We start from the raw sequence: 26,495 nt of genomic DNA, 5'->3' as shown, positions 1-26,495 counted from the left end.
GGCTGGCCTTGAACGCATAGAGATCCTCTTGCCTCTGCCCCCTACTCCCACTCCAGGAGAGCTGGGATTAAAAGCCTGAGCCACCACCAGCTTTGAGGTGTGTGATATTAAGATACACTGAGATAAAGTCTTCTGCAGTTACTCAGAATCACTTGAAAGAGGTAGAAATTGTTGCCCACTATGGTGTTTAGAACATCGATCAACAAAACTTCTGAGATGATCACAAAAAAAAAAAAATACATTTATAGCAGACCTGGAGGGATAGCTTGAGAGCGTCTGCTGCTCTTGCAGAGAATCTGAGTTCATTTCTCAACAGTAACGTCAGGCAGCTCACAAGCCTGTTACTCCAGGTTCAGGGACTCCACTGCCCTCTTCTGGCCGCTCCAGGCACCTGCACTCACGTGCACATACCCACACACAGAGATATGCACATAATTAGAAATAAATCTGGAAGAAAAGGAAAAGAAAACTTTTAAAATGTGATAAAAAGCTAGCAATGTTTTTTTTTTCTTCTGTACAGATAGTTAGCCACAGGTACAATATGACTAGAACATATGTCTAGAAGACATCCCCACAAAATTTGACAGAGGAAAAAGAACACATAGACGTGTTCACTGGGGAATGACATAACTTCACAGTGACACCACACATGCACACTTACGTTCCTGCACCTCAGACCACAACATGCCATTTTTACTTGTGTCCTTTGCCTCACTCGGGAGCCTCGAAACTTGTACTAAAGCCCCCATGCTACGTGTGTGTGTAAAGGATGCTTCTGTAAAAGGTGCCTCAGTTTCCTTTCCTTATCTAAGTCATTGGTTGAGGTGCCCACTCAACCATTTCCTGTATGTGTGATGTTACATCCATTGTGCTGAGCAGAGGTTAAGGTGACAAATAGCTCCTCTCTAGCAGAAATTCACCATATGCTCCCTGGAGATTCTGACTCGATTTTGATGGTCCCTGTGAGGTATGGGAGCCTAGGAAGAGACCTCTGCAGCTCCATCCTGCCGTGTCCTCCTCCCATGCCCCTTTCGTTCCTGAGGTCTCAGACTCACGTGCTCTGGGCTGAATCTTCAGTGCTAGGGTTTCAAGGATTATGTGTACTTGGAGGGTTCACTAGGTTTTTCTGGCAAGATAGGTTCTCAGCCTTGGCACTGCCCCAGGTCAGCATTTTTCAAGAGTACAGTCACCTTGGAAAGAGTGTCTACATTGGGCCATCTTCTTTAAAACTTTATCTTACTCTAAACTCATAGTCTCAGTGTATTCTTAACTTTCTAGATAATTAGGAAAAGAAGAGACCTCCAGCTGTGTTCTTTTAAAAACTACAATTTATTAATTTGGGAATTTTATAAGACATTTTCATTGTATTTGCCCCACTCCTCCCCAACTCCTTCCCTATCCATTCCCACTCCCAAGTTTATGTTGCTTTTGTTTCATGTAATATATATATAAAACCATCAAGCCCAATTTGTACTGTTCATATAATTCAGGACATGGGGCCATCCACTGGAGTATGATCAGTGTACCAGGAAGCCACTTAAAGAAAATTTTCCCTTTCTCCTCTAAAAGCCATCAACTGTGTGCAGCTCCTCAGCTAGGGATATGGGCTCCAGAATCCCTTCTACCTCCACACTAGAATGTGGGTTGCCTTGATCTTGTGCCTGTCATACGTAGACAACCATAGCTGCTGAGGGTCTATGAGCATGGAGGTCCTGTCATGTCCAGAGGATAGCTTTTCACCCTGTCTTCTGACTCTTAGCTCTTCCAGTCTTTCCAGGGACCTTTGCAGTGGTCCCTGAGCCTTGCAGTAGGCAGCAGGCAGCAGGGTGGGAATAGAGAAGAGAGTTTGAAATGAATGACCTATTTGTGGCTGAGCACTCCATCAACATGTACTGCCTAAACTTTGACCTGTTGTGAGCCTGGGCATTAACCATGGTCCACTGCACTAAGAAACTTCTCTGATGAGATCTAAGAGGTGCACCGACCTATGGATGTAGCAATCTGGCGTTAGAGAGCGTTTGGATACTTAGGTCCATTTAGCAGAATAATAGTCATAGGTTAATCCATGACGCCTGTGTGCTCCCCAACCAAGAACCAAATTCCCAAGAACCAAAGTTCTTTGTAACTTTAATTTTTTCAAACCCTATTTTTTCAATCATGGTTCTTAAATACAGTTCCTGGCTAGACTTAAAGTATTTCCCCCCGTAATTTAAATGAACATTTACATGCATTTCCTGCTGCGTAGCAGGCCTTAAATCCAACTAGAAAGTGGTCAGCTACCTGCATAGCATGGCCTATTGTTAGCTGGTCTCAGTCACCAAGCCTTTGTGTGCCTGTGATAAAGTGGGAAACAGTAAGAAAGCAGAGAAACACTGGTACATAAAACGTTCTCTACCGCCCAGGAAAGGGTTTTCTGAGTCAGACGCTCAGGGATTGGTTGTGGTGGTTCCCCAAAAGCTTGGGAGCCCATCTAGTAACCGGGTTTTTTGCTTGTTGCTTTTTCTTGTTCTTCTTTTTCTGTCTTTTCCTCCTTGATTCTGGTGCTCAGAATTAAGCGTTAAGTCTCTCTGCAGATGAGCAGCACGCTGTGGAATATTCCAGTCTCTTAGCTTTTATGGCTGCATTGAGGGTGCTAAAGATGAATTGGAGAGCTATTTAGCAATCTGTGAAGTTAAAACACATCTGCAAGCTTAGTAGGAATCTTGGGGAAAGACTTTTTCACAAATTGAGCTTTGGCTGTAGTTTTTCATAACTTCCTCTTTATGCTCAGATGCTTGAAACAAAAGTGACAAATAAGTTATATGAATGGCACCTCATTTCCGTGGAACTCAGAGTCATAGGGCATTAGCATGTTTCAGAGATATCTGACAGAATCCTTGTTTCTTCCAGCAGAGTGGGCTAGACCTGAAAAGAATGAGATAAGCAAGGGCTAGCCTCCACCTCACCTAAGCTGAGTTGAAGCACGCACACTTCGCACAGCTTTTTCACATGGGGCAGAATTTTAAGTGCCTGACAAATCCTTCCAGAGTCAAGCTGAGAGGCCTCCCCTGTGCACACAGTGTTAGGAAGACAAAGGGAGCCTTCTCCCTTTGAAAATACTGTATTTGAAGACAGGTTTGCTCTCTAGTAAGAAGATCCTAGAGCCAGGTGAAGCTCTAAGTGATGCTTCTCCCAAAAGGAGAGGAAGCTACCAGACACAGCAATGATAAACAATCACTGCTGTGTGTCCTTTATAAGGCTAGGCACTCGCTAATTCATTATATTCCACCTCTTGGAGAAGCCATCTTTGACCCGAGGACCGACTCCACATGACTGGCTCTGTGGAAAAGCCTGAGTCTAGGTCAAGCTGGTGTGGAAGGCAGGGTCTGTGTGAGAGCGAGGAGGGAGAGGGCTCTGTTTTCTGCGCAGAGCATAGGAATGAGCTTGAGAAGGCCATATTGTGCCATTTTTCTCCATCTTAAAACCAGACATGATAATACCTCCCTATCCAAATCACTATATAATGAAAGTTTTTGGCGGCCATATTTATAGAGAACCGAGTATGGCTGAGTACTTAGGAAATTTCTAGAGTTCATTAAATTTGTTTGTTTTTTTTTTTTTATTTCGGTGGCGAGCAGAATGCCGTGTAACATGTCCCAGTAATAGTTTGAATTATTTAAAATGCTTTTACGTATTAGATGGTTACAGAGTGACTCAATATAGCAAGGCAGCATTCTTACAAATAGTCATAGTTTATAGTAGCATTTCAATCCCTCGTATCCCTTTAACTTCGGTGAGTAAACACTGTTCACCGCTGGGGCTGGCTTCATGCCTTAGAGAAACCCTGATTATCGGAGATAGCGATTGTATGCGTGGGGCCCAGAACTTGAGCTTATGAATGAACGCTCTAGTTTAAACACGTGTCCCTGGTTTCATGGTATGTTCAGTCGGCTGAGATAATGGCAGACCATACACACAGACCAGACTCGCCTGACTTCCTCCGAGCTCTGAAGATGGTCCCAGGTGAATTCAGGAAAGCCCGGGGAGAGGATGTATTTGGTGGAGGGTGGGGATAAAAAAATATACAGTTAATTTGATTGTACTCTGTCTTTCTTTAAAATTACTTGGGAAGCTGAGAGCTGTTTCCCTGTGAGACTTTGCCATTGGACGCTAAGATGATGGTGTTTTCACTCATTTAAAGATGGCTTTGGGGTTGGGGATTTAGCTCAGGGGTAGAGGGCTTGCCTAGCAAGGCACAAGGCCCGGGGTCGGTCCCCAACTATGGAAAAAAAAAAAAAAAAAAAAAAAAAGATGGCTTTGAAACCTTTGGTTCACATCGTTCATTAGTGAAACCACAACTAGGGATGGCCACTGAAGAAGTGATTTAACTAGGTCCAGGAACAGTCAACAGACCAGGCGATCCTTCACGCGCTGATAGTGAACTTTGATTCCGAGAATTCCCTCAGCCCTCCACTTTTACCTGACTCATTTCCCTTCTCCAGACACATTCTTTCCTGAATTTAAATCACCCAAACTCTGAGTAATTGCCTCTCACTTAAGTATGATACAGACTTTCAGGGTAAGTTCATGTGTATAACAACAATTTTTTTCATCAAAATAAAAATATCAGCTTAAAAATTAATCAGGGAGATACGTACTAGACAAAACCTTTAGGGGCAGCAGAAAAATGCATCAGTCTTTGGACTCTTGTAAGTTAAAACGGATATATTTTTTAAATCAGTTATTCTAAAACCGAAACTTTTTAGAAAAGACAGTATGTACCACACAGCTGATGAGGCCTGGTGCAATCAGACCTTCCATTGTCTTCAGAGAGAGCTGCCTTTTCCCAGGCCTGGCGCCCATAATGGATGAGTAGCTCTCGTGACCCCCAGATGTGGAGTTCTTTGAAGCCACACGTCTGGGGAACAGTCCTTTTGTTACGGTGCAAGAGTAATATCAGAATTTCCTGGGAGTGGGTCATCTCAGGAAATTATCAGCAATTCATAGACTTTCCTTTTTGCGTTCACTTCAGCCTCAAGGGTAATCACAAAAGATTATAGTCTCCATTTCAGCTTTCACATCCCTGAAATATTCTTCTCTGCTGAGAACATGATTGATTCCTGGAGGATAGCTTTTAACCCTAGCTTTAGGAGGGCTGGTCACACTCAAGTATTTTGATAACTGCCAGTCATTGAGATTACGGGTGATTTTGTTGTCTGGCTGGTATTTGGTGATTCCATGACAATTATACAAAATATTTTAAATGAAGGGAATTGTATTACCAGTAGAGATATTTGGCCAATTTTAGTAAACATGTTAGACGTGACGGGAGAAGCACAGTGGTCAATAAAATTTCCAGACGAGTGCCTCAAGGACTAGAGGACCAAGAATCCTGTGACCAAGCACCCTGAAAGAACTCACTTCAGGAAATGAAAAAAAAAATTTAGGACCATTTCTGAAAATCTTCCTACTGCACAGATACATTCTAAATACCCTTTTCCTCAAAATGCCAAGCTTTTGGTTTGCTTTATGTGTGGCCAGGCTAACCTTGAACTCATGGCCATCACCCTTCCGCTACCACCCAAGTATTGGGATCACAGGCATGTGCCCCCGTGCTCCAACTAAACTGCTAAGTCTTTTGTGATGGAGAGACACTTGCTGTGCTTCCTAACAACTTACCTCGTTGTCCATGAAGCCTTTTCTTCCTTTCTTTAATTGTCGTTGTCTATGTGTAGCAATCCGCAGGGTGTGCACCCATCCATGCTCGTGTGGAAGCCAGACGTAAGGGTCAAGTATCCTTGAAACAGGGTCAAACGGAACCTGCTGCTCGTCCACTAGCGGAACTGGTCAGCTGTGCCCGTCGTCCCTGCTCCAGTGCTGTGGTTACAAGCACATTACACCCTGCACTGTCACTCTGCATGAGGGTTAGGGGTCTGAACTCAGTCGTCGCCGAGCCACCTTCCAACCCCGTCCCTGCTTTTCTTTTTATTAGAAATGGATTGGTAATTTGGTGAATTTGTTCATTGGAGCCCCTCTCCCCTATTTCATGGCGGCTCTCTTTAGAAAGAGGGCTTCATGAATATCTGAAGTAAGTTTGGATGATAGATTTTCTTTCCCTGGAAACAAGCATATTCTCTTACAGACTTAGAAAACGAAGATGGCTCTATTTAGAACTACTTTTAGATTGAACTAACTTGCCTCCTTGCATTTATGTAAAATAATTTCGAGTCAAATGAACAAATCTTGGATGTCGGGCTATACAATTAACAAAGCTTTATTCAATAAAGCAATTATCACGGTTGCAAGCAAAGTGAGGCGTTTTCATCACAGCTCTTTATTTTCCCTTACAACCATTGTATATTTTTATAACATAAATGGAAAAACAAACTTGAACCAGAGGTGTTTTCTATTGAAGCGAGCTGGCGAGTGCCCGCGTACTCAGCACACAAAGGGATAATGGGAACGGGAAAACACAATAAAAAATAGTTTTGATAGTCCCTGTCCATAAAACCACTCAGGGATTATTTGGCAATTAAAATCCTAAAACATTCTGTTTGACAAGGTGGGACTGCAAAGAGCTACACGGTCGGTTCTGAGAGTGCACTCCTTTGTTCGCCATCAGAGAGAGGAGCAGGCGTTATTAAAGTTAATACTCCGGTACCTGTGGCTTTCAATGAGCCACCAGGAGACTTTGAATAGGAGACGTCTGCACAGCCTTATGTGTTGAATGCTTGGTCCTCAACTGGGGACAGTTTTGAGAGGTTCTTGAAACTTTAGAAAGCGTAGAGCCTTGTTGGAGAAGGTCACAGGGAAGATGGTGTTGATGGCCATACCCCGTCTGTAAGTCACGTCCTCTCTGCCGCCTGCCCTGTGGAAATGCATGTAATGCTCTGCCTGCTGTTCTGTTATCATTTTGGCTTTGTCGTTCATCCAAGATTCACCAAAAGGAAGGAAGAAATAATAGATCAATAAAACTACCTGGTGTCTTAGATTCTTGTCTGCTCCTTCTGGCAACAGTGGAAGAGGTTTGCGCAGGTCACTAAATTCTCAAAATATCTGTTTTTTTGTTTGTTTGTTTGTTTTGTTTTGTTTTTGTTTTTTTGTTGTTGTTTTTGTTTTGTTTTCCTCTTTCAAGTTAAAAACCATACCGGTTTGCACCCAGTCTGGTCTACCTGCTTCAACTAGAATTCCTCTTTCGTTGTGTCGATGTGTTGAATTTCCAGTTAGGAGTCTGTTGAGATGGGGGGATTCTAGGACTTGGAGCAGAATTAGACGGAGAAGCGTGCTGAGGTACGGCGGTTGTGTGGCTTTAGTCCCAGCATTGCACTTAGGAGGCAAAGGCAGCTTGTCTCTTGAAGTCCAGCTCGGTCTGCAAAGCAAGTTCTAGACTGGACAAGGCCACGCAGTAACACAGATACTTGTGGAGATGTTACCACTACACGAGAACCTGCTCTTCAGACTGAACACTCCCTGCCACAGCTCTGTTGCCGTGTTCTCAGTGCGAGCATCGGCTACGTTATTGGCCGTGTACAGAGGGAAATGCCCGTGTTTTAGAATTAAGAATCTGTAACACAGGCCCGTGGTTCAGTCTTTGCGCTCGTTCCTGCCTAGAGGAGTTCTCATTCTGTCTCCTCTCCTCTCGCTCTGCATTATGGATTGGATTTCTCCCAGCGCCGTGCTGTACACATTGAGTCTTGAGCAGTGGTCCAGCTAGTTTAGGCAGAACGTTTTCTGAAAGGACGTCGTTTTCATGTGCTCTGCTGTTCCATGGGTGTATTGATTTTTAAATCAGGAGTGATTACCTCCCTGGTCTCTCAGAAAGCCCTTGTGCTGTTTTCTTAGCCCTTATACAGAAAGCAAGCAAACATCCTCGCTTTTAGGAATGTGGAGATCTTGCACCAGTCATACGTAAACCGCAGCTGCCAGCGTCATCGCCCAGGATCAGGTGTCATGCGTGCAGGTTTAGCCCCCTTAAAATAATGAGGAATTCTATTTTTAAATAATATTCCTCAGACTTATTCTGGGACGTTGAATTGTCTGTTGTGGAAATTAATAGATATATTTGGGAGTGCTTTCAAGTGTTGATTTTTGGAAAGAAAAGGCCAGCTTTCTCTGGGCCTGGTAAGATGGCTCAGTAAATAAGAATGCTTGCTATGCAAGCACAAGGCCCTGAGAGATTTCTGACTCCCTGTACCCACATAAAGGACCAGGAATAGCTGTTTACGAGCCTGTGACCCCAGTGTGGGGGACTGAAAACAGGTGGATCTTGGGAGTTCAGTGGCCAGCCAAACTAGTGATAGCTGAGCAAATGATTCAGTAAAGAAACCTTGACTGTCTTGAGGGGGCATCAGAGTGAGGAGGGCACTGGGAAGGAGGGAGGGAGGGAGGCAGGGAAGGGGGGAGGGAGGAAGCCAGTTTTCAAGATGATCTTCTATCTAGCCCGTCTTCCAAACATTAGGGTAGCTCTCTTTAAGTACGTTACAGAACAATCACTCATCACTGCCCTCAAATGAAAAGATTCTTCACTCTGAGCTCCTGAAATTACATATGTACAGATTGTTTTGTTTTATTTCACCCCAAGGAGACCCAATACTAGACAACGCAGGAGACAGTGTGTTTATTTTGCATTCTCTTGGTGAGAACAATTCCTGTTGTCATTACTCTGAACAGTGAACTGTGACAACATCGTAGGTATTTATTTGTGTCATACAGTTCACTGTCAACCGTGCACTTTTAAAATGTTAATATATTTTATTGAGAAAAATAAAACTTAATACTTTAAAGGAAGTAACTTCTCTGGGGGATAAGAAAATATTAATCTTATTTCCCACTATTTTATTTCTCATGCAGAGCTATTAAATTTTGCAACCGAGGTAAATTCTCATTAGTTTATTCACTGATCCCAAATAAGTTTCTTCTCCTTTGCAGATTCTTTAATTTTTCTCATTTCTTTCAAAAGCCTACTGTAGCAATGTGATAGGAAGTATTGTCACGGTGTCTTTGCAGATGAGCACAGATCTCTTCAATCCTGTGGTTATGATTTGACCAGAAATTATTTTAATTATAGGAACATTGAGAGTAAAATGAGAACCTTTCTAGAATGTCCTTTGTACCCTAACTGGGAAAACACTTCCTTTCCCAATGATTTCAGTCCTATGTCAACATTTACTTGTTTAAGACCGGAGACAAGGAAAACAGACATTGCCTCTGGAGCTCAGCTCGGCACCTTAATGCCCTCATCGAATCAACCAGTCAGACCGTTGGCATGCACACACGTACCCCGAACGGGAATCCTGGGCCACAGAATCTCCGATCTTTAGTCTGGCTGTCTAACACTTGCATACGATCATCAATAACCCCGCAGAGCTGGCTGTGCGTGTAGGCGGGAGCTGCATCTTCACAGGGATAAGTTGGCCGTCTCTCCGTTTAAACTGAACTCTATAAAAGCTCACTGCGTTTTGAGTCATACGGCAGCACACGCACAACTTTGAATCGTTTCTTCTGATCTTCCGTAGCGTGGGGAATCACCGGGCATGTGGGCAGCCAGGAAAAGAGAGCGTTTTATATATGTAGTGACAGTATTTGCTACATACAAGTATCTGCTGTCAGATTAGACGGCTGATGCCGGTAAGAGGCACATGGCTAACGATACGACATCTCCCGGTAACAGAAGAGCAACAAGACCGCCTGGAAGTAAGCCTTCAAAATTATTCTTTCTACTCAGAGCAGCTTAAAAGTGCTCTGTTGAGCTGAACTTTGTGCAGCAGGCACATGGGAGGCTGAGGTCAGGGCATGGCCATGAGTTTAAGGCTGACATGGGCTGCACAGTGAGTTCCAGATGAGCCTGCACTACCGACCGAAACCCTGTTCAATAAATAAATAAATAAATAAATAAATAAATAAATAAATAAATAAATAAATAAAATAGAAGGAGAGGAAGAGGAAGGAGAGAGCAATTAATGACATCCTGATATACATATATGTGATATCTATCACTATATCATATATCACATATGCATATATATATGTGTATGTACATATATATCACATATATTGTATGTGTGAATATGTGCACACACACATGCTTAGATCAGTACCTTTTGTTCACCCATCATCAGAAAAGTCTCCTCCAGTAGCAGCTGGACCAAATACTGAGACCCACAGCTGGGTGTCTCTATTACGGAGAAAGTTGAAGACCTTGGAACATTCAGCCCTAAAAGAAATGTCTCTATCAAATCCCTCCCCTCAGGGCTCAGGGGACTCTGCTGAAGAGGAGGTGGGAAGAGTGTAAGAGTCAGGGGGTGGAGGACAGCAGAAAACAAGGCCTTCTAAATCAACATGGTCAAAGCTCAGATGAGCTCCCAGAGACTGAGGTAGCACGCACCGGTCCACACCAGATCCTCCGCGTGTGTGTGATAACTTCTAGTTATCAATGGGATTCCTGAGTGTGGATGAGTGGATTTCTGATTCTTGTGCCTTGTCTTGATCCCCTCTCCTTCTGTTTGTTGGTCTTGTCAACTCCATCGAGTTTTTGTTCTATCTTACAATATTTTATTTTATTATTTAAAGGAAAATCTTAATCTCTAAGAATCCTAACTCCTAAAAAAATTAGTTTAAGCATATTCTGTATGGGATTCTAGAAAAACTACTAGAAAATGCAGACTAGTCATCTTTACAAAATGTTTTTTCAAAATAGATCAAGAATATTTCTCCTTCTGCCAAGCCGTCTTTGTCAGTGGACTTGTGCCTGTGCTCTCTCCCTTATCCAAACCGAACTGAGTGAGAGACCAGGCCTTCTAAAGGTGTTTATTTGCTTCTTGACACTTTCATCCATGTGTCATTTTTAGTCATTTTACCCATCACCCCCTCTCATGCTCTCTCCCCCACTGACACACTCGTTCCCAAGAAGGCCCTCCTTGTACTTTCATGTCTCTGTTTTTGAAGTAACTTTAGAGAGAGATTGCTCTTCAGTAATGCAGGCATCACTTTTAAATGTGTCGTTTCATGAATATTTGAAATGTAATGAGACTCTTTTGTCACACAGTTTTTCCCCCTAAGTCTGATTCTGAGAAAGAAAGGGATGAAAAGGAATGGTTAGTCTTTGTGTACTCCAGTAATTTGATAATGTCACAGTTAAAAGGCTGATGCTTAGCCAAACTTCCAGAAGGTCCTAAACCGGGGGGTTTAGTAACTAAAGTCCTCTTTGTTGTAACAAAGGGAAGACAGGTGCAAAAGATGACTGCCCTCTGCCAACTAGTAATCTCTTAAGTATGTTTAGAGTGTTTGTCTACATGCTGTTTGGACAGCTACAATTCAGAAAGAGGGCAGAAAATCCAGAATTTTATATGGCTTCCCAAAAGTTACTCAATAAAAGCGGGGGAGGGTATACTAAGAGCAGACAGAATCAAGAAGAGAAGTCAGGGACACTTTTCCGAGACACCTGTATGGGTGGCTGCCTTCTGGATTCTAAAAGCTCTAGACTCATGCTGTGCCAATGTGATGTATGGTCCCCACCATCCACTGCAGTGTCCCTCCACTAGGGGGGGTGTGGACAGAGACCCCTGCCCAAAGCATGAAGCCTGACTCCAGAACTTGAGAACTTGAGAATGAACAGCGATTGCATTTCTCCGAGTCCAGGATTATTCTTCTGTGTGGGGGAAAATTATAAGTGGTCCTCTTCGCCTGCTGGTGGAGAATAACGAGCTCACCTCTCCATGCACCCGAGCTAGAGTAACCTCACCAGTGCTTCCGGCTGTCTGTCAGCATCACTGGGCAGCTAGGGGAAGGAATTACAAAGCAAGTAGCCATGCAGGTCAACACTGAAGTTACACAGTGAGAGGAGGCTCCTGGATACCCTAAGGATGAGAAGACCAGACAGGGAGCATAGAGCCCAAGGTTGGAAGGAGCATAGAAAAGGGCCGATTTTCCTTTCTGTCTCTTCTCCATATCCTCTTATTTTGCTCAATAGTGATTTTCACCCTCCAGATTCCAATTAATTACTATGTACAGCATCACATTTCAACCTTAAAGCTATGTTCTCTCTCATCTTTGACTCATTTCTCCATGCAGACTGGGACATCATCTGAACCACAGTAGAACTCCAGGGATGTTTAGTGGATGGATGATATATTTATCATATCATATATCTTAATACTGAACCCCTGGCTTCTAATTGTATTTAATAGCAATGGACTTACTGAATTGTGTAGGTAATTTGTGCTTACCAAATTTTTTTTTCTTTTCTTTTTTCTTCTATTTTTATTTTTAAAAATGGATATTTCTTATTTACATTTCAAATGTTATTCCCTTTCCCGGTTTCCTGTCCATCAGCCCCATAACCCCTCCCTCTCCCCTTCTATATGGGTGTTTCCCTCCCCATCCACCTCCCATTACTGCCCACCCCCAACAATCCCTAAGAACATTACCAAAAATACATGATTGGTTTCAAGGTGAGATTGCCTTAAGAACAGCAGTGGATAAAAGAAAGTCCTTTATAATTCTTGAACAACACCCCCTACTTAATAGGGTAGCACGGGGGCTCTTCCTAGTCACAGCCTTCCTCCAGAGCTAAATTGTTTAAAGACATCGGATGCAGCTTCAGTTTCGGCCTCTTGAAAAGTGTTGGGATGGCTGAACAAATGTCTGATTCTATTGACGTCTAGAGAACCATCTAGTGTCTAAAATATGATCCAGTCCTGAGCTGCTGCCCCGGAGACCCTGCCGATCCTCGGCGGAAGGCAGCCACGGCGCAGCCTGTGTGCTACTACCTCTCTGTGTCTGGGTCCCTCCACAGCCACCCGTTTGCATCTGATTGCTTAGCCCGTGCAGTTGCAAATTACTTTTTGCTATATTCAGGGAAAGTAGTGGCTTTTTAAAAAAATATTCATGCAGGTTTGTGGGCCTCACGATCTTGACGAGTTTACCAAAGAGATGTTTGTTCTTGTTTTGATGTTGAAAATGTCATAGACGGGTAGTGGGGCCAGCTCCGTTAGCTCTCCTATCCGTGGCCCCCGGTTGCCTTCCCGGTTCCCGATGACGGCCACCACCCCATCCGTTTTTATCACCCACCACTTAATGGGCACTGATAGGTTTTGCTTTTCATGTCTGCGTGTTTTCATTAGACGCACCGCAGAGCGCTCAGTCTCGCTACTCTGTAGGTAGTGAGCGTTCCAGCTTCTTCACGCACATGAGCGGGAGAAACGGGTTTCTAAAACATGTCGATGTGTGTGGATGTGCGCGTTCTACTCACAGTACCAGATGGTCACTTCTAACTTTTACTTTTTTTAGAAAAGAAGAGGCTTATTTGGGACCAATAAATTCTTCCAGGTAAGGGACTCTGGTAGCTGGAGTGTGGCAGGGATTTGGTTTACTTGTTTGTTTTTTTCCTTTTGAAAGCTTTGTTTTTATTATTTTCCAGTGAATCATAATTTTTCCCATCCCCAGACTTTTTTGTGTGTAAATTGAAATAGCATAAACTAAATTGGTCTAAGTAAGTAACAAGCATTCAGTCATTTAAAATTAAATCCTATACTTTTAATAATATTCGTTTTTTAACAATTAAATGCCCATGAACTGTCAATTAAATCTTTTAAAATATTGCTTTGGTGTGTAATTGCAATTCTTCCAATAATTTACCTTAATATTGTATATGTGAAGCCATCATTATATTATATTATATATATAAGTAATGTTTAGTTGGTAAATTTAATTACTTGACATTGCAAGGTTTATGAGAATGTATTAATCTAGGATGCATTATTTATTCCGGATATTATTGTGTGAATAATAGAATTGCCACTGCTGTGTGCCTTTCTGGGGCGATGTTAGGAAGCATCTCCACAGCCCAGGTGCTGAGGAATACACTCTGTCCAACTTTACCGTCCCAGATCTGTCAATGGGCGCACTGGAGTCATTTACAGGAGTGAGCGGGACTCAGAGGAAGCTGAACTACCAGGAACTCTTCTCTTGTAGGCGATACACGGGCGTCTGTGCCCTGAGGGGTCCTTCCCACCACGTGGATAATGCCTATAAACTGCACCACTCAAGAGCACCCTGGGCAATTTGCAAACAATTTCTCAACCACGTTCATTGCTTACTCCTTAAGTAATCTTGCGGGAGGGAGAGACCTGGGAGAGGATAGCATGAAGGCTCGTGAACCCCATAAGCCCCATGAGCCCTGAAGGTTCTCCGTCCCTCCAGGGAGGATGGCAGCAGCCCTGACACTGTGCGCCGGTGATCATGTCCCTGTGCGCTGTGCGCCCCGTGAAGCAGGTTACTGTAGAGGAAGAGCATCCCACTAGTAAGACAGACAAACAAAAAAAGTGTGTATGCTAGTGATCATTCCATCTCACCTTTAGAATGTCTTGGAGGACGTGAAACAAAACTTTGGAATATTATCACTTTCTATGTTTTAAAGATCTGAAAACCTCTTTATGATGCTGCAAATTTAAATCTCGCCCGTAGGGTTTAGGCGTTCCAGGTCAGATGGCAGGACCCGGAGCACCAGCACCTCTTTCAAGGGATCAGACAGGCTGGGCAACCGGAGCATCCACACCCCTTTACAGCCTTTAAAATACACGACCTTGCCTAGGAAGCGCAAGGCCCTGGGTTCGGTCCCCAGCTCCGAAAAAAAGAACCAACAAAAAAAAAAAAAAATACACGACCAACAAACCATATCTGAATTAGAAACCTGTGCTTGTAGCTGTTTCAGACTCTGTTGCTGAGGGAAACACCCTGGGAAGCAACAGAGGCGGGGGATCCACAGGTATTGCTCCTCTTTGTCCCCACAAGAGAAAACACAACTTTAAAAGAGCAGCCTTTCGATTCTAGGTCACAGGTTTTTGTTTTTTGGGGTTTTTTTGTTTTGTTTTGTTTTTAGTTTTTTTTCTCAACCGTCCTTGGCTCTGTTTATTCTGGCCTGAGATGAAGCAAAACACTGTGGCGTTAGGATGGTGCCGCAGAGGCTACGTGTGTCATTGCAGACAGGAAGCAGGGTGTGAGGGGATCCGGAGCCAGGTAAAGCCTTCGGCACCATGTGCCCAGGGGTCCGCTTACGCCAGCGAGGCCTGTCTCCTTAATGACACCAGTGAAAGATCAAACATGGAGCCCGAGTGGGGCATTTTCTACTGAAGCCATGGGAGGAGAGATTCATTCGGATTTCAGTCTGTTACAGCAGCTGTGTCCTGATGGGCGAGAGGAGAAACCAGAGGCGGTCCTGGAGGCTTTCCTTCTTGTTCTTCAACTCCACCCTGGTCACAGCCTATTGAGCCTTGCCACCTGCGTTAGTGTGGGTCCTCTTCCCCTTAGCTGGTCCTCTCTGGAAAGGGCCCATACACACACACACACACACACACACACACACACACACACACACACACACACAGAGGTGTGCTTCATCCCCTGGGCATCTCTCAGTCCTGACTGGCATTTGGGGTTCACCACCAAAATAGACGTCATCCACGAGAAAGATAGAAGGGATTAAGACAAGGGGTGAACATGGGTGCTTTCTGGAAATGCTTGTAAGGAGACCAGTCACGTTCCAGTGGAAGCTAGAGTGTCTGAGACAGCGGGGAGACTCTGAGATGGCTAGCTGCAAGTCGTTCGAACGAAGGTAGCAATCCAGGAAACCAGGAAGCCCTTAGAGCTGCTGTCCCAACTGAACGGCCTCTGAGGAAATCTAGGATTGTATACACTGCAGAAGCCAAGTCTGGTGCCAGTGTCTTGCATGGACCTCCTTAACATGCATTGGGACGCGGGTGGCGGGAGACTTGTCTGCCTCTGCGTTTGGAGTGTTCAGCCATGACTTTCCCTTAGGGATGGAGAAGAGGAGGCAACGTTTTCAGGCTGAGGTCACACCAGTGTCAGATTTGAACAGAACACGGTTATATTAGGAGTTCTTAGAAATAAGAATTTAAGGGGAGTGTTTCTATTCAGGGATTGTGTTGGATCCACCCCGAATGATCTCGGCTTAATAAAAATCTTAAAGTAGAATGTTTTAAGTTCGTATTTTATGTGTGCTCATGTGTCATACCACAGGTAAAACCAAGACGTGTGCGTTTATTTTAAGCAATGGACAACTTTATTTTTAGGATTATTTTTAAATACATTTTTAAAATGAGGGATTTGGGGAAATGTACAGTGTAGATATGGCTTGCAGGATATTATTATTTATGTCTTTTCAAAAGCACCTTACAGAAGATGAAGCATTAGTGTAGACCTCCAGCATAGGTGAGCACGGTAGCATGCATGAATTAGTGTATGGCAGATACCCACACAATGTCACTACTTGTGTTTCACACGTCAACAGGAAGTCTAAGAATAAAAACTATCTCAGCAAAAGGCTCTTTTATTAACTTTAAAATCGGGGGCATTTTAATGCTGCCAATTAAGTTATTAGCCTGTTTTATTTTTAAGCCCAATACAAACTGCTGTGCTAATATATCCATAGGGGCCATCAGAAAGTGTTCAGATGTATGCATCTGCAGATAAAATAAATACCCAGTGTCGTCTTCCCTGGTCTTGTGGGATTTGCTTTGCCTGCTCATGGTTTGTTTTCGCCCAGCCTCGTTCTGTTTTGTCTAATTCTCATGCGGTAAAGTCGAGGTCTGTCAAGGTAGCACGGTGGCAGTGCTTGACTAGCAGTGGTGAAGCCCTAGGTTAGGATGTGAGGCCGTTTCTACCACTCCAGAGAATGTACATTCAAACCACCACTCCTCAGTGGTAATTCATTTACTGTCACTTCTCCCAACTCTTAAACTTGTAACAAAGAGCAGGCTAATTCAACGACTTTGAAGTTTTAGTTCCAGAGAATTTCAGACGCAAGTACACTGTATTTACCTAGTTTCTACCCTCCCTCCACTGACTTCTCGGGTGCTCCCCATCCCCGTTGAATGTCCCTTATAACAACAGTAATTCTGCCCTCTTTTGTGCTCTGCATAAGCTCTCCTAGGTGCTAATGCTGTACTTTGTTGATTTACAGACATGATCAGCGATGGTGTTTATTTCTTGTCTCTCAAATGTCATCAAGTAATCCAATGTTAGACTCTGAGCTGGGGAGATTTCCTAGGTGACGGTGTCAGTTGACCTGTCCTTGTTCGAGTCACACCTGTTGATGAGTAGCTCTTGGCTTCTCATCTGCATTGTTCTGTGAACCTCCAGTTGTCTGATTTTAATGCTGGGGATTAGCTCGTGGGCCGTGTGAGAGAATCACCACCTACTCCTTTTATCTGCTCTGCAAATAGAATCCTTACTTTTCCTAAGCGTGACAGCTCTACACCATGCGTTTTTCTGTGGCTGAATACTTTTATTACTGTATTTCCCCAAATATGTATATTTTATATGCAAGCCAAAAGGAGTCACAGGCTATAAATCAAAACCTTGCTTGTGATCAATATTTAAACAAGGATTGCGTATTAGCCAATCTCTTACATGCATCTGAGTGTGTTCATTTGTAATCTACTTTCCAGAACAGTGAGTTTCGATCCATAGAACGTGAAAGCTAATAAATTATTTTAAAATAAAGAGTACACACTTTTTGATCTGTAGTGAGAGCCTGACATTTACAACTTGGCCGTAAATCAAAACCTAGGAAGTTAAATATATCTGTGGTAACTGTCACTGAGGTCATCCGAGACCGGTGGAGCATTATCGCTTCCTCCACGGAAAACTAACAGCTCAATTTTAACGCTAACACGCGGGGCTTTGGTTTTCTGAGAGTAGACTCTGAGATAGCTCATGCCTTCTTTCACGGACCCTAGATCGCGAGGCATGTGGTGATTCTCTTGTGGTCCTCTCCGCGTTACCACTTCAAACAGGTTTGTTTTGCTTATGTTTTTATTCCCAATCCCGGAGACAAGAGCGTTCGTTACTGATGAACGGTAGCCTCAGCCGGGAAGTAGGAGTAGTTTCTGCTCGTCTTGTCCGCAGTGCTGTCTCTCCTTTGAAGGTGATTTTGACTTTTTGTTTTTAATCATTTGCTCTTCAGATGGACCCCGTGCAGAAAGCAGTCATTAACCACACGTTTGGAGTCTCCATTCCCCCAAAGAAGAAACAAGTTATCTCTTGTAATGTCTGTCAGCTTCGCTTTAACTCGGATGTAAGTACCACCTTTGTGTCGCTCTCTGAAGTGTGTGGAGCTGATGCTGATTGGTCTGAATACGAATAAGCCTCTTCACGCATGCGCGCTCTGTGGCAGCTGAGCACTGCTTCCTCCTGGCGGTTGCCAAGTGACTTAGATTCAGTGCTTCAAATTCCAACGTTTAGATTCAGTGCTTCAAATTCCAACGTTAGGACGAGTGGTTGATCCTGAAAATGAAGACACTCTCTGCACAGACAGCCTTGCCTGTACTGTTCTATACTTGATCCCATCAATTCTATTTCCTTATCAAAAATACTTGAAAATTAGAACATGCGAAAAAGAATTCAGTGAATGCTGAGGGAGACCATTGTTATCTTTGACAGGAACTAACATGATTCATGCATGTGTTCAATCTTACTAAATACTTATTGTACAAGTTATTTTCCATTTCATAGAAATGTAGGGAAAAATTATTATAACTAGCCAACACAGACATTCTGCTAAAAAGATACCAAGCAGAGGATAAAATCTAAGGAGATTTTTAAATGTGCATATATATAATTTGCGCAAAATAAATAACAATAGACATTTGGTATTATTCAACTACCAGATAAGGTCAGTTACCACTGCATATGGGAATCTGAGGACTGCATCTTGGCTGTGGAATTTCCCAAGCTTCTGAACTCAAAAAGGCATTTTGCAAAAAAGCAGATTTAATGTGCTTTTAGAAATACAGAGAGAGAGACAGAGACAGAGACAGAGACAGAGAGACAGACATCCTTCTTCACAGATACCATGGTGTGGGAAAACACCCATACACATATGCAATTCTACACAGTAAGGACAACGGAATTACACTACTGGAAAAGAAGAGAAGGGATGTGAAAAGTTATATTTAGTGTGATTCCCACCAAAGTCTAGTGAACGTTCAGTACCTCATAAAATGAATTTAAATGAACCTGAGTAAACAGAGGGAAGTAGGATGCTAATTCATTTGACACCTCCGCATCCCTGAACTATCAGTACTCCCCAAACTGCAAAGAGAGCAGCAGAGTGAATATGCCCAACCCCCCCAACCTTCCCTTTTGTTAAAAGTCAGCCACTTAGCCAGCCACACATAAGAAAGAATGAAAAATCCTTAGATGCATAAATTTCGGAGATTTTTATACTTCATGATTTTATTACTTACTATAAAATTTACAGTAATCAATTGAAAAACTACTCCATCTTGGAGCTGAATAGATAGCTCAGTGGTGAAAAGTACTCGTTGCTTTTGCAGAGGACCTGGGTTCCATTCCCAGCACCATCCATAACTCCAATTTCAGGGGGACTGGCACCCTCTACTGACCATCATGGGTACTGCACACTAGTGCATTTGCATCTATACAGGGAAAACACCCATACACATAAAGTTAAATAAATCTTAAAAACCTTACCCATTAGAACTTCTCAACCCCTATTTGTCATTCATAAATGTTATCAATACCTTAGTACTTTTTATATAACTTGATAGCATTTGTTTATGGACCTATATCTAAATGCGAGTATCTTTCCGTTTTTCTTACATACAGATAACAAACTTTTCTCTGCCTTTGCTTGTTTAGTTTTACAGTGTTCATGAACGTGTATGTGTGTGTTAAATGTGCATGTGTGTACAGGCATGCATGCACACGTGTGAGAAAGAGTGAGAAGGTCAGAGGTTGATATCAGGTGTTTTCCTCAATACCCTCCCCCCTTTTTCTTGTGACAGGGTCTCTCACTAAAGCTTGAGCTCATCTTTTTGGCTAGATTATCTGGCCAGTGAGCTCCAGAGATCCGAGTGGCTCTGCTCCCCAGCACAGGGCCACCACACCTGACACTTCCGGGTATGCTAAGGTCCTCAAGCCTGCAAGGCAGACGACACTTTACCCTGCAGCCACCTCTCCACATCACATTACAGTGCTTCACTCACAAGCTACTCTGTCAACGTAGAGTGTTCCTTAAATCCCTTTGTTTGCAAGTGTGGTAGACAAAGATGCTTGTATCCTCTTAATATGTTCCCTACATCACAAAGGGGAAGTCAGTTAGCAGATGGGATTAAAGGTGGTACCATCTGTCTCTATGGAAAGATCACCCACCACATTCTCATACGCCCAGTGTACCGGGCTCCTTAAAAAGAAGGAGACAGAAGAAGCAGTTATTGATGGTCCACTATGAGGAGAATTTGTTTGCTCACTGATGCCTTTGTAGATAAAGGAAGGTTCCAAAAGCCAAGGAGTGTGCACAGGTTGCAGAAAGCCCCACGAGGGAAGTCAGTTTTACAGATGCGGTCATTTTAGCCCAAAGAGATACATATCCCATTTCTGATGACCAACTACAAGGTAATACATTTGTGTTGCTTTTAGCTTGCGATGGTCTCCTATGAAAGCGGTAGAAAGCTATGTCATCAGCCTCTGTGCCCGTGTCCCATACTCTGTTACTTAGCACCCAACAGCAGTCTGTGTGTGTGTCCCGTGGCTGTTTGTTCTAGGTGAGCGTGTGGGGTGTCTCCTGTTTAGGAGTGCTGCGTGTATTTTCATAGTCAGTACTCAGCAGAACTAGGATCCGGGGGTCTTGCCTCTAAATCTGCAGCTGCTCCTATAGTACTATTTCATCACTTGACTTTTGTCCAAGGATTGACTGGACCCCTCCTGGATGGTGGTAGGACATTCCGAAGAAGCAGCTTCTACCAGCAGATGATATCACTGTGTCTGTCTGGAGTCTGTCCTTACACAGAAAACTAGGACAGGTTGCCGGTCTCCCACTCATTGAGTCCTGGAGGGCCAGGGGCGGTGACACACACCTTTAATCCACACTCAGAATGCAGAGGGAGGGGGGACAGGTCCCTCAGAATTTAAGGACAAACAGGCTACATAGACACTGTCAAATTAAATAAATAAATAAATAAATAAATAAATAAATAAATAAATAAATTTTTAAAACAGTTGCTGAGCACAGACTTAAGTTCTGGTTCTGGTTCTGAACTTGGAAAATGATGCCCACACTGCTGGCCTTGGTTTTCTCTTCTGTGACAGGAACTAAATGGACCTGTCCAGCTCTGTGATTAAAAACAATCTCCATGGCATGGCCATTAGCAGAACAGGACAAACACATCTGCCTTACAGATAGGACAGCTAAGACCTCAGAATTCTACTTCCACTGTGTCACAGAAGCCAGCTATGGTCACACACCTACAATCCCAGAGCGGAGGAGGAGGAGGAGGAGGAGGGGGAGGAGGAGGAGGAGGAGGAGGAGGAGGAGGAGGAGGAGGAGGAGGAGGAGGAAGAGGAGGAGGAGGAGGAGGAGAAGGAGGAAGAAGAGAAGGAGGAGGAGGAGAGAGGGAGAGGAGGAAGAGGAGGAGGAGGAGGAGAGGAGGAGGAGGAAGAGGGGAGGAGGAGGAGGAGGGGAGGGGAGGGGGGAAGAGGAAGAAGAAGAAGAGGAGGGAGGGCCAGGGGTTGAAGGCCAGTCTTGTCTAAAGAGCAGGTGTGAGGCTTGTACAACATGAGACCCTGTTTGAAAAACCAAAATACTAAACAAACCAACAAAGTAAAAAACTTATCTGCTCCATGGGTCACTTGGGGGAGGTGTGAGACTCTTCTCTCTACACTGCAGAGCCTCTCACCCCTGTGGTTCGTGCTCCCTGTCATCCATTTTTTTCAAGTGCATTAGCACGGGCGGGACAGCTGCACATGAGTTAGCGGAGGACCACCAGCTTCCTGTCACCGCTCACCAGCTCTGAGGAGAACAAAGACAGTAATGAGATTTCTGAGTCATGCTTAGATTCTAGGCAATAGAACCGCAAAAATCTGGATGGCAAACTTAGAATTGTGACATCTATGCGTTCCCAGTGTTTAGTGATGGCGCTATAATCTGCATAACTGAGCTCTCTAACTGAGCATTTTTTATTGGGGGAGAAAGTTTATTATTTTATAATTACCCTATTTACATTTTAATGCAAGAATTAAGAAGATGCCCATCCTTATTTCCTTTAATAACGTTTCTAAATCAGCCTGAGACTGAATTGGCTTCAGTCGTCAGTGTAGAAAATACGTTTATTGAAAGATCTGGAAGGCAAATTTGCACAGTAAACAGGCTGCACTCCACGGTGCTCCATAACCCACATAAAACATACCAGGGTAGGCCCCTCGCAGTGAAGCTCGGAGCGACCTAGTTTAAGGGTTCCGCAGCCCCCTCTGTCCAGCTTTGATCGTCTCAGTAGAATCCCACTGTTGGGAAGGGAAAGACTACAGCTTTGTTTACACAATGCAGCCTTATGTAAATGAGCAAGCATTAATCACAAACATTTCCCAAGTGAACCTTTACAAATTGACAGCATTAACTTTGCCAGAGGCAGGCACTGCCGTCCAGGAAAAATACAGTCTCCAAAAGTCCTAGACCTTTGCACAGATAAGTGCAGACGCCAGCTCCTCTCTCCTCCTCTCCTCATCTTCATCTCTCCTTTGATCCCAAACTAGGGTAAGCCAAACTTGGGTTGTCATGCACCTGCATGTTCCTTCTACAACTGGAGGATGACTGTAGATTGATGTACCTGAGTAGGAATCCTTACCTATGAGCTGGAAACCGCCATCTCCAGGGATGAGCCCAGTCCTCATCCCTGGGAAATGAGCTAGCGTACGCTTTGAGAATAATACCTTGAGGCGGCCATTCTTTTCCCTTTTTCGATAGTTCGGAAGTTGGGAGGTCACAAATCATTAATTTGCATATTCATTTCAGTTCACTGGAGATTAGCAGTAGAAGGATCATAAATGCAAATGGAGTTTCATGTAGCATTAGAGCGGGGCAACTTGGTTTTTTTGTAAGTGTTTAAAAACAGAGATGACATCATCATCTTCCTCCTCCTCCCCTTCCTCCTCCTCTTCCTCCCCCATATTATGATCATCACATAACCCAGTTCACTGTGAGTGATCTTTGTCTCGCCCAGATCCCCGTGCTTCGTAGGGAACCAGGAAAAAGAGCACAGCGCTCTAATCGAGTTCTGCAGACTCTGGTTCAGGAATCGACCCTAAAATTTTTGGAATTGGTCATTAAGGCCACAAATCGTGAAGCATGAGATAGTACCCCCTGATGCTAATGCCATAGGCTTTCATTACTAACATGGCGCCACCCCTTCCGCATTGCGACGTCTCCAGCTCTGCTCTTTTGCATAGCATCTTCAACACTGACTCCCACAATAGCCCGCATTCTCCTCATCTTATTTACTTTATGTGTTTGGGGGTCGGCGGGTTTTCTTGACGTTGTTCTGGGTGGGTAACGGTGCCGGCTTTGGTTTAGCCAGTATCTCTTGATTTTTAGCCCTCTGTCTTTCATGCTGTGCTCTGTGCCTCCCTGTCTGGGGGTGTAAAGAGGTGACCTCATGCCATTTCATTGATTGACCTCAGAGTATTATAGACAGACAGGAAACTAAAGGTTTGCTTCAAGGATAAAATGGTAGGGAGGCCAGCCATTCGTGTGAACATTTTTGAGGGTGACCTCACTCTCCTATTCTTGACTACAAACCTCTGACATTTCGAAAAATCACAGTCACTCAGAGATCGGTGGCAATTCCCAAGACTGCAGCAAGCAGGTGACTGGTGCTTGTGCAAACCTGGCACCCCCACTTTGCCTCTCTCATTTTGCTCCCTTCATTTGGCCCAGATTGTGCCCTCCGGTCTTCATGCCTGTTCTCTCCTCCCTGCCCTGTTGTAAGTCTTATTCTCACCTCCTGATTTCCTTTGCATATAAAAATCTCACAGTGTCATTGCTCCTGCCTTCTGTAAGCCATCTTCACCCATGCGACATTTAAGGAGCCTTCCTTCCTCTGTGTCTGCTAGGCACGGGCAGTCTCTGCAGCCCACCCAACAGAATCCTCCACCGTCATGAGGTAGGCCACAAAGCCACAGCTCTGGGCTCCGCATAAATTTCTTTCCCACACGCTGTCAGTGGGTCCCCCCATCTCTTGGCCACCAGACCTGACCGTCCTTCTCCACCAGCTGTCATTTTGACACCACCAAGTCCCTGCAGCAGCTGCCCTTCCTAGGAAATCAAATCACCCAAGAGCTGGAACCTTGTTAGGCATAACCTCAGAAAATGTCCCTTTTAGCAAAACCAGTGCAAGGCATGCTGTCTTGCATGGGCTTTATGAAAGTCAGGTACCATTCAGGATTGACATCCTTGAGCTATCTTTTCTCTCTGAAATAGGACTTCCCTGTTCTTCTCCAAACCATTACATTTCTTCTTCCTTCCTTCTCCACGGTCTTGTCTTCTCCTCCGATGCCTTTTCTCTTTCCTCGTCCTCTGACCCAGTAGAGTAACAAACGCTCTGCTCTCCCTATCTGGGAGTTTTATGCTGGCGTTTTTAATTAAGTCTTTTCTTCCCTTAAGCAGATTCTTTTCTTCCAACTTGGAAAGTATATCCTCTGATGTTTGACTCTCCCCAACGTAAGGTCACTGTCACGTGAGTCCATCCAACTTCTAGACAAGCGTCAAGGCTATGCATTAACCGTTCCCAGCCCCGTGTGTATGCATCTAACTACACACATCTACTCTGTTGCTCTTGACAGCCCTTGGGATTGACAGCTGCTGCTCTGTGGTTTTGTTTGTGTAAACGCCTATGAATTACGTAAAGTAGGCCTTCTATACTCAGGGGATCCACAAGCATGGCGGATGTCCTCCCCGACTCCCTTGCACACATCCGTACTGAAAAACGCATGCCGTTCTCCTTGACTTCATTCCCTAAACAATACAGCACAATTGCATAGAATTTATATTTTAATGGTGGTGTCAACATTCTGGAGATGACTTTAGGAGAACATAGGAGGCTATATTCAAATCCCGTGTCATTTTATATACGGAACTTCTGCAGTCACAGATTCTGGCACTCAGGAAAGCTTCTGGGACCACCCCACCCCCCCCCCAATGAACTCAAGGAGTGGCTACGCGTACGTACATCCGCGGCTAAGTTGCACGCGCTCGAGAGCACTATTATATGTTACCTGTGTTAACAGAGCTCCTACTGAACAAACAAAAAGAGACATGAAAGTCGCCCCTCCCTCACTGGAATGTGGATCTGTGGTGTGGCGTTGAAGGGGTTGGACTTCCGAGGAACTTGGCAGCAGGTGATTAAGTCGAGAGATACTGCAGGGATTGTGGGCTCGCTGCCGATCCAGGAGCCACAGTGCTTACTATGAAATTTACATCTGCGATTAAGCTGTAGGAATTATTAGAAAAATTAACACCGTAAGTTTGAAGATGCAACCAATCCTGTGAGAACAAAGGTGTGATGCCCCGAATAGAAGGGATCAATAGTGTCCAGTAGAATCCAGAAAGGGAGAGCTAGCCTTGTCAAACATTTTACATTTTTCCCCATAAATAAGACTATTTATATTGATTCTTAGGTTTGGAGGGTAGCGAAGCAGATAGGAGGTAATTAAAGGCATAAATCTCCAGGGTCTGAGAAGGTAATTCTCTGTTTCTCAGACAGAGCCGACAAAATGATGAACAGTTTTTGCCTCAACATGACAGAAATATGGCGTGATTACATGGAACAGGGACACGGGGTGCTAAAAGTTTTCTTCAATAGCCGCCATTAGGCCGAGCTCTTAAGAGTTCAGTCACCTCTTGGACGTGCATAGTAGCTACTCATTAAATTCTTTAGAACCTCACTTCCATGGTAGCATAGTCTGAGAATGTGAACACAGCTGTCCCTTCTATTTTAAATATACATGGAGAACCTAGGACTGATTTTTAAACGTACCACTCAGGGCTGGGGGGATGGCTTCCTCCAGGAAAGCATCTGCCACACAAGTATGAGGACCACAATTTGACACCAGTTTGTAATCCCAGTGCCAAGGGGTCTGAGACACCCAGAAGCTTAGTTCTGAGTTCAGTGATAGACCCTCTGAGAGAGAGAGAGAGAGAGAGAGAGACAGAGACAGAGACAGAGACAGAGACAGAGAAGAAGAAGAAGAAGAAGAAGAACAACAACAACAACAACAACAACAACAGAGGGAGTTAGTGCACAATGACTTCTGCTTTATACACAGGTGAACACATACCTGCAAACGTATGTGCACAGGAATAAGTATAACACACCACACACACACACACACACACACAGAGACAGAGAGAGAGAGACAGAGAGAGAGAAGAGAGAGAGAGAGAGAGAGAGAGAGAGAGAGAGAGAGAAGAATGAATAAATAAATTTGCCACTGGGAGAAATAGACTATATTAAAGGAACAGGGTTTTTGTTGTTTGTTTTGTTTTGTTTTGTTTTAAAGTGAGCATACCAACTTTTAGAGACCAGTCAGACCCCATATTGAAATCAAGCATCATACATGACTTAGTATTTTTCTAGCTTTACTTTAAATGTAGAGATGCCTCTCATGACATGGAACTATAGCATTCACTCGTTTCCAGCCGTATT

At 43.9% G+C, this 26,495-nt stretch overlaps 1 protein-coding gene across 6 annotated transcripts in view; it reads left to right on the top strand.

The window, feature by feature from the left end:
- Positions 1 to 26,495, top strand: part of Znf385b (zinc finger protein 385B) — a 301,336-nt gene that overhangs the window by 210,673 nt on the left and 64,168 nt on the right. For 4 of the 6 annotated variants that reach the window (XM_032903545.1, XM_032903544.1, XM_032903549.1 and 1 more), the window contains exons 3-4: positions 13,267 to 13,305; positions 17,963 to 18,073. In XM_032903545.1, coding sequence (XP_032759436.1) covers positions 13,267 to 13,305; positions 17,963 to 18,073 — 150 coding nt within the window. The remainder of the gene's footprint in view (positions 1 to 13,266; positions 13,306 to 17,962; positions 18,074 to 26,495) is intronic. The other 2 variants (XM_032903546.1, XM_032903550.1) reach the window with 1 other exon arrangement.

This window comes from Rattus rattus, chromosome 5 (assembly GCF_011064425.1).
Source record: "Rattus rattus isolate New Zealand chromosome 5, Rrattus_CSIRO_v1, whole genome shotgun sequence".
NCBI classification, from domain to species: Eukaryota; Metazoa; Chordata; class Mammalia; order Rodentia; family Muridae; genus Rattus; species Rattus rattus.
Note: the sequence above shows the minus strand (reverse complement) of the source record. Positions and strands in the feature narration are given on the sequence as shown.